The sequence below is a fragment of the Lipotes vexillifer genome, unplaced genomic scaffold (genome assembly GCF_000442215.2).
Source record: "Lipotes vexillifer unplaced genomic scaffold, Lipotes_vexillifer_v1.1 scaffold935, whole genome shotgun sequence".
In the NCBI taxonomy this organism is placed as follows: Eukaryota; Metazoa; Chordata; class Mammalia; order Artiodactyla; family Lipotidae; genus Lipotes; species Lipotes vexillifer.
In genome coordinates, this window is record NW_006777895.1 from 3,431,299 (window position 1) to 3,439,769 (window position 8,471).

Sequence of the window (8,471 nt, forward strand, 5' to 3'; positions counted from 1 at the left end):
CCCCCACAGCACAACTATCTTGCTCAGGTCACGTCTAATATCTGGGGAACCAAATTTAAGATCGTGGGCTTGGCTGCTTTCCTGCCAACCAACCTCGGTGCAGGTAAGCACTGCATGCATCCCAGTCGAAACTCAGGCTGAGAAATCAATTTCGACCTCCAGTGGCCTAAAGTAAAACACGAGCCCTTATGACACCAAAAGATTAGCATGTACTTTACCTCCAAAGTTTAACCTCTAAGTTAGCCACCATGATTTTGTAAAAATTAGAATTATTGCTCTGATTGGGGTTTTTTTTGCCAGTGGTGCTTTCATTTTTTTCTATAAGCCCTGACTGATAAAAATGACAGAAATAACCAAAAGCTCTGACAGGTTTCTGGTTATTTTGATTTCTGGCCTTTTACCGTGGGCAGATTTTGGTACCAGTGTCTTTAGGTTCTTGAGGCAAAAGAAACTTCTGAAGAAAGTCGAGAAGAGAGCATTGGAGGCTATTAGAACACGTTGGCTGACTATAAGTACAGTTGTTAGTGGTAAGTCTTTGTAGATTTCATTTCTGAGTACCAGATGAATATCCTGTCTGTTGGAAGCTTGAGACATCGGGGAAAATGGAACCGACGGAGGACAGAGCTGGGCGAGAGCCAGAGTGTGCGTCCTCCTCGGTACCCGACTTGAGTGAGTAGCACTAATGTGTCACTATTAGTCTGGGACAGTGAGGCAGGGAAATGACAGAAGTCCTTTTCCAAGTGGCTTCCTCCTGATGGCACAGCGCTGTATGGGCTGAGTGGCTGTGTTGTCCCCCACCTTGAGGGGTGGCCTGATCATCTGACATGCACACACCTCTCCAGAAGGCCGCCTGGCCAGGCTGTGGCTGGTGGCCCCATCTTGAATATGCTCTGTGTAACCTACTAAAAATGCTTTTTGTTTTTTGTTGTTTTTAATTCTGAATCTGCCTGTTAGAGCCGTCTCAAACACAGATCCTTTAAAATAAATAGTTCTTGCAAAGCAGACGTTAAAAGATATGTTGCTGTGTATGTATCTTCAGAGGCTTATTAAGTAGTGCTGCAGGTGGATTTTTCATTTTGAAGTTATTCAGCTTAAAGAAGAGGAGGAATAAAGGTAAAATATAAAACTGACTTAGGAAATAAGAGTAGACTATCCCTGTACATAATGCAAAGAAATCTCTTAGGGTATTTTCCACAACCTGGACACCCTCTGAAGACCACAAAAGCCTGTTCTTCAGTAATTCAGCAGTGCGCTGCTGGTGTACGCAGGGTTCTTATACCACTGTGTGAGGGTTGTGACCATCCCCATGTCAGTAAGCTGAGATCTTAGCCATCTGCTGACTATAAACGTTGAAAAAAGGAATGAAAGTGAGAATTTACTTACTGGACCTTTTCATTCTGTCTGCCCTTATTTCTTGGACGTTGAGTAGATCCGCGAGTGGGTCAACGAGACCTTAAGATGGGAGGGCCCGTAAGTGCCTTTGAGGCCCGTGCTGCTGCAGTGTGAGGAATCTGAGTGCCCGAGACCAAAGCCTTCTGTATGACTGTGGTGAAATCACTGTCCTAGTCATTGACCTTTTTAAAAAGAGGGTTTTAGCTAGTACCATACGTCAAGCGAAGAGAATTTTCCATTTGATTCTACTAGAGAGAAGAAATTAACTCTTGGATTTTAGAAGGTATATTACATACGGGCACCCTATTAAATACTCTGGTAAGCCTACCAGTGCGGATGGAAAGCAAGAAGTCTGTATGGCCTGGCCTGTGGTTATTAAAAGAAAAAAAAGTGAGTGCTGTTGGTTACTTTATATTGGATAATTGGATAATAATTTGTTTCTATTAGAATGATCTGGCCTGTGAAATTTTCTATTTTTAATTTTTTACATTTCTTAATTTTAAAAATATGGAATAAATTCAAAAGATTTAAAGGAGTATAGTTAAGCTGTCTCGTCCTCACCCCCAGCCACCTAGTTTTTTTTTCCCCCCTCTGGAGGCAACTGATGTTATTTCTTAATCCCTCCTGGGGTTTTTAATTTTATTTCTCTTTGTCAATCTGAATGACAAAGCATAGCACTTTAATGCATTAATTCTTAAGCTATATGGCCATCCAGAGTTTTTAAGCCGAAATTCATATTCTCTTCTATGGGCAAGGGAGATGAAAAAGACCTGTAAGGACTGCCGGGTTGGAAAAATCATCTTAGCCCACGCCAGTCCAAGCACGCACCTTACAGAGGTGCTTCAAAAAAGGAAGTCTACTGCGCCCTGGGGCTGCTGGCCAGTCAGCCACCAGGCTGTTGGAGGTGACTGCTGTGGAGATAGGGTTTGGCTTATCTTAACACAAAACTTAAAATAGTAATAATTAAAGCAACTCTACATATGTCACAGGAAAGAGTATAAAGGGAAAGTTGACGGGGCAATTTCATCCTGATTCTCATCTACCGTGAAACTTAAACTCAGATTCATTATTTTTTTCAGCTTATTTTGTCTCTAAATATTTTAGTTGCAATCTAGGCCTTCTCTTAAATGTCCCCATTAATCAAAGTAAACCTTAGTATTTAAAGAAGCATGTGGCAGTTCCCCGTAAGTGTCTATCCTGATCATGAAACTGAAATAGAAAGTCAGTAAGATTTCAGTCCTGAATAAAAGCAGCATTTTATTCCTACCTGAGTCACGTCACCCCTTCTGTCATAGTTGCCTTCAAACAGCTCCTTGATTGCCCGAGATTCCCCTGAGCTCGGCACTCTGGTTATCACAACTATTTTCACTAAATTATCTTTCTGATTGCAAATGAGATTTAAAAATATATATATATTTATCATTCCCAGCTCATTCCAAAAAAGAGTGTAAGTTTTTGACATTTAAAATGTGTGGTTCTGTAGACAAACCACTGGCAGAGTGGCCGGGCTAGACCGAGAATTTGTTGTCACTGAATCTGCACTGCGTCCAGGGTGGCGGGTCGAGCGCCAGGGGGAGATGTGCAGCTGCCCTCAGGCTCTCAGCCCGCCCGCACAGATCTGTCTTCTTAGGGCAGGGACACCGCAGCCCCATTTCTCTCCCCGTGAGGGACTCTGCTGGCACCCTGGCTGCCCTCTGCGTGTCTCTGTTGACCGTGCTTTCCTCCTCCTCCCCACCAGTAATCTATAAAACCAGCCTCCTGCATCTCCAGCCGCGGCAGATGACCATCTATCTCCCGGAGGTTCGGAAGATTTCCATGGACTTTGTTAATTTACCTGTCTTCAACCCAAATGTGTTCAGTGAAGATGAAGATGATTTACCAGGTGTGTTCACGCATGTCAGCTGGTTTGTCACGAGCCCACACCCTCTCTTAGTGGGTCGTGCTGGGGGACAGAGTGGTAGTAGTTGAGGATTACAGCACGTCAGCCTGTGCCTGCTGCCTCAGTAAGGTTGGAAGGCATGTGAGGTGTCATGGCAGAAAGGTCACATACTGTCACTAGTTTGGGGAGGAGGGGAGTTGCCAGAGCAAGGACGATGGAGGTGGAGGTGGCTGTGAGCGCTGCTGCCACCTCGTCTCACCCTCAGGGTGATCCTCCTAGTCACGTGCCTGCATAAAGAGAAGTTAACGGGACCAGTCAGACATCAGAAACGAAACCCTGTCTCACAGACCCTAGGCCAGCCCTCGTCCTCTCTGTCCCTGCTTAGAGAATGACGTCACGCAGATGACCCTATGCCCACGAAGCCCGGTTTCTCAAACCTGCCCCGTCTCCCGGGCAGAAAACCTGTGCATTTCAACGTCTCTCTCTTAAGTGCAGTGCAGGTCTCCATGCATAGAACAGAAGCCTGGTGTGGTGTGAGTTAAAAGTAAAATCTGGTACAAGGTTTTAAAATCCCAGTTTACAGATTTTGAAATATCTATAGCATCTTAGGTTAATTTAAGTGCTTTCTAGTCAGGGGGTCCTATGTTGATTAACAGACTAGAATGAATTCTAATTAGTCTTCCAATTATTGTCTGTGACTATTCTCAAAAAAAGTCCACCTGCAACAGTTTCATAAACACAGAGATTCCTCTACTTACAACCAAGCAACGTTCTGAAAGTCTCTGGTTTCTGAGCCAGTCTCTGGTTTCTGCATGGGCCACTGACTTTTCCTGTACCTGGTCATTCTCAAACAGAAGGGCTCTAGTCTCGCCATGGGATGGGCTAGACACTGATCCCAGCTCAGGCTCTGAACGTGAGGGAGTTGTCTGCCTTCTCTCAGCCCAGGTTTTTACCTGTAAAATGACTCTGCTTTCTGACAGTAGCCGCCTTTGGTCCTCTGACGGCTTACCTCTCCTCACGGGTGGAGCAGATGTTCTGGACTCACGTGGTCCTTATGGGCAAGGTCTTGCAACCGTGTTAGCCTGCGGTTTGGTGAGGCTGCACACCCTTGAGCGTGTAGCCTGTGCCCTGCTGGTTCACAGCCTTGGATCTGGGAGTATCTTTTACACTTCTCCTTATCGCCTTCCATTCTCCCAGAATGTGACTGATAGAGCTCTCTCTAACGCTCAGCTGTTGTAATCGTCTGTGGTTCCCTGTGGAGGAGGGAACGTTTGGTCTCAGAGTTTAAACTCAGTGCTTCGTGACGCGACAGAGACTCTCGTCTCGTTCAGCGGGGAAGACACCTGTCGTCAGTATTCCATACCGAGGAGAGAACATCTGGAAGAGGAAGCTGAACAGGAATAGTGGAAAACTTGGGACAGGGCCCAGATTCGTGCAGCCAGGAGATAGTTACCGCTCACGAGAGGACCCCCTGGAAGGGGAGAGTCTGTTACAGGCGCTGAGGGTGGGCTTAGCTTTATCATGAACCAGCTGGTTTCGTTCTGAAGTTCTGGTGAACGGTCAGCCAGCCTCTGCAATTAGCCTGTTAAATTCTATTTCCTGCTCGGATACTGGTTGCCACACAGCACTTAGAGGCCCACATGAGCCAGCTTGCTGTGCTTGGTGAGCACTTCAGACAGGGCAGTTCAGACAGTGGCTCTGAGCACGTGCACGTGGTCTGCAGATCATCGCTCAGATAATACACTTTATTAAATCCCCACTGTGTACAAATAGGATATATTTACAGGGTTTATTCAATGGGGCTCACCTTATATACCATTTGAAATGCTAAAAAGCAGCTAAATTAGGAAATGACCCTTCCCCTCATATGCAGATTTGCTAGAGGAGTCTTTTCATTGGTTTCTCTACTGCATTTAACATGGTTCTATTTACAGAAACTTAATTGCTGTACAAATCTCAGGCACACACCTGCTGCATGACACTTCCCACACTAACCAGTCCGTGACCCTGGATGAGTCCACTCTAAAGAAGCCTAGGCACTGAGTCCTCAGTGGAGTTTCATACTGTACCAGGGCCCTCTTCTTGCACAAAAGAGGGGGCCGTTTTATGAATATCACAAGTTAAAAGCATCTTTTAAACACTTAATCGTTTGCCATGGTGCCACTCAGGTACATGGTACCAAATTCAGAAGGTTCAGAGGTATTTATTGAAAAGCTCTGGCAGTGCCCTTAGCTTACGGACGACTGCAGGCTGCCCTGAAGAACCCACTGGGATTGCCTGTGTGTCCTTCTAGAAACATTTAGGGAAGTGTTGTGTAACTTGTGTGAACTGGCCAGCTTTCCCTAAGCAAACACACCTTCCTCTGTAGCGACTGCATTCTGTATGCAGAAGGACTGGATGAGTAGAGGTGTGTTGCTTATTCTGAACCAGTTTCATGGCAGTGTTTTGTTTGTAAGCAGTTCATCTTTCTAATTTCCTTTCAGTGACAGGAGCATCTGGTGTGCCCGAGAACAACCCACCGTGCACCGTGAACATCCCCATCGCCCCCATCCACAGCTCGGCTCAAGCGATGTCCCCCACGCAGAGCATCGGGCTGGTGCAGTCCCTGCTGGCCAACCAGAATGTGCAGCTGGACGTCCTGACCAATCAGACCACAGCCGTGGGCACAGCCGAGCACGCAAGCGACAGCACCGCCCAGTACCCAGTGGCCAGCCGCTACTCCAGCCCTGGCCAGGTGATCTTCGGGGGCGTGGAGATGAGCCGCGTCGTCCCCAACCCCCCTCAGCTGTCCCTGCCGCCGCCAGCACAGGGGGCCATCCAGCTGTCCGTGCTGGACCACGGGGACCGAGACCACGAGCACCTGCAGAAGCCAGCCAAGGCCCTGCGGCCGGTGCCACAGTTGGCTACCGAGGGGGACGCGGTGGTGTTCAGCGCCCCCCAGGAGGTCCAGGTGGCCAAGATGAACCCCCCACCCCCCTACCCGGGAACCATCCCCGCGGCCCCCACCACCGCGGCGCCGCCGCCCCCGCCCCCGCCCCCGCCGCCCCCGCTGGACACGTGCTTGAAGAAGGGCGACTTCTCGCCCTACCCCGCGGCGGCGCACTACCAGCCGCCCCTGGGCTACGAGAGGATCACCACCTTCGATAGCAGCGGCAACGTGGAGGAGGTGTGCCGGCCCCGGACGCGCATGCTCTGCTCCCAGAACACCTACGCGCTCCCGGGCCCGGGCAGCTCGGCCACGCTGAGGCTCACCGCCACCGAGAAGAAGGTCCCGCAGCCCTGCACCAGCGCCACCCTGAACCGCCTGACGGTCCCGCGCTACTCCATCCCCCCGGGGGACCCGCCCCCGTACCCGGACTTCGCCGGCCCGCTGGGCGCCCCCGGCCGCGGCGCGGGGCAGAGACCCGACGGCGGCCTCATCCACGCCACGCTGCGCAGGAACAACCGCGAGGCGGCGCTCAAGGCGGCGCCGCTGGCCGAGCCCCCGCGGCCGCCGCCGCACCCGCCCAGGCCCAAGGGCGCGGCGCAGTTCCCGGCGCGGCCCCCGCCCGCCCTGTACACCTGCAGCCAGTGCAGCGGCGCGGGGGCGGCGGGGAGGCCGGAGCCGGGCGCGGGGTCGCAACCGGGCGCCGGCCTGGCGCACGCGGCCGGCACTTCCCCGCTGACTTCCCAGTCGTCCTACAGCCTCCTGAGCGCGGGCGATGGCGCCCGCGAGCGCGCCGACTACGTCAACTCGGCCTTCACAGAGGACGAGGCGCTGGCCCAGCACTGTCAGGCCGAGAAGCCGCTGAGGCACCCCCAGCTGAGCGAAGCCGCTGTGGCCGTGAAGCGGCCGCCCCCCTACCAGTGGGACCCCGTGCTGGGGGAGGATGTTTGGGTTCCTCAGGAAAGGACAGCACAGACCGCGGTGCCCAACGCCCTGAAGCTGTCCCCTCTGATGGTAGGTCAGAGCCAGCACCTGGATGTGTCCCGAGTGCCCTTCGTCTCCCCCAAGCCTCCCGCCAGCCCTACTGCCACTTTCCAGACAGGCTATGGCATGGGAGTGCCCTATCCGGGAGGCTATAACACCTCCGCTTTGACGGGGGTGCAGGCTCCCTGCTCCCCGAAAGACGCTCTGGCCCCAGCGCAGTTTGCACAACAGGAGCCCGCGGTGGTTCTTCAAACGGCCTACCCGCCCAGCCTCTCCTACTGCCCCCTGCCCCCCATGTATCCGGGAAGCAGCGCCTGCTCGAGTTTACAACTGCCACCCATCGCCTTGCACCCCTGGAATTCCTACAGCGCGTGCCCGCCCGTGCAGAGCCCCCAGGGCGCTCTCCCCCCCAAGGCGCACTTGGTGGTGGAGAAGCCCCTCGTGTCCCCGCCGCCCACGGACCTCCAAACCCACCTGGGTACAGAGGTGATGGTAGAGACTGCAGACAACTTCCAGGAAGTCCTCTCCCTGACGGAGAGTCCAGTGCCCCAGCGGACGGAGAAGTTCGGAAAGAAGAACCGGAAGCGGCTGGACAGCCGGGCCGAGGAGGGAAATGTTCAGGCCGTCACTGAAGGCAAAGTGAAGAAGGAGGCCCGGACTCTGAGCGACTTTAATTCCCTGATCAGCAGCCCCCGCCTGGGGAGAGAGAAGAAGAAAGTGAAGAGTCAGAAAGACCCGCTCAAGTCGAAGAAGTTGAATAAGACAAATGAGTTCCAGGACAGTTCGGAGAGCGAGCCGGAGCTGTTCATCAGCGGGGACGAGCTGATGAACCAGAGCCAGGGCGGCAAGAAGGGCTGGAAGAGCAAGAGGAGCCTGAGGGCGGCCAGCGAGCTGGAGGAGTTCAAGTGCAGGAAAGCCAGCGAGAAGGAGGACGGGCGGCTGGGCAGCCAGGGCTTCGTGTACGTCATGGCCAACAAGCAGCCTCTCTGGAACGAGGCCACCCAGGTGTACCAGCTGGACTTCGGGGGGCGGGTGACCCAGGAGTCGGCAAAGAACTTCCAGATCGAGCTGGAGGGGCGGCAGGTAAGAAGCCATGTGCTGGGGTGTGGCCAGAGTGCCACTTTCTGGTCCTGACAGGTCTCTGGACTCTGGCCTTTTTCAGAAGGCCAGATGGGAAAGGTGGGAAACGGCTGATGACTCTTAGCTGCGGCCGGTCGGGCTTGTAATTTTCAGTGTGCCTGTTGCTGTCTTTTCTTTATTTCTCCCCAAGGTAACGCATGCCCTGATTTT

General features: G+C 52.4%; 1 protein-coding gene across 1 annotated transcript in view; it reads left to right on the forward strand.

The window, feature by feature from the left end:
- TULP4 (TUB like protein 4) overlaps positions 1-8,336 on the forward strand; it is a 165,391-nt gene extending 157,055 nt beyond the window's left edge. Inside the window, exons 11-13 of the mRNA XM_007451354.1 lie at positions 10-103; positions 3,131-3,274; positions 5,755-8,336. Of these exons, the coding sequence (XP_007451416.1) occupies positions 10-103; positions 3,131-3,274; positions 5,755-8,315 (2,799 nt within the window). The 3' untranslated portion in view covers positions 8,316-8,336. The remainder of the gene's footprint in view (positions 1-9; positions 104-3,130; positions 3,275-5,754) is intronic.
- The last annotated feature ends 135 nt before the right edge of the window (positions 8,337-8,471 follow it).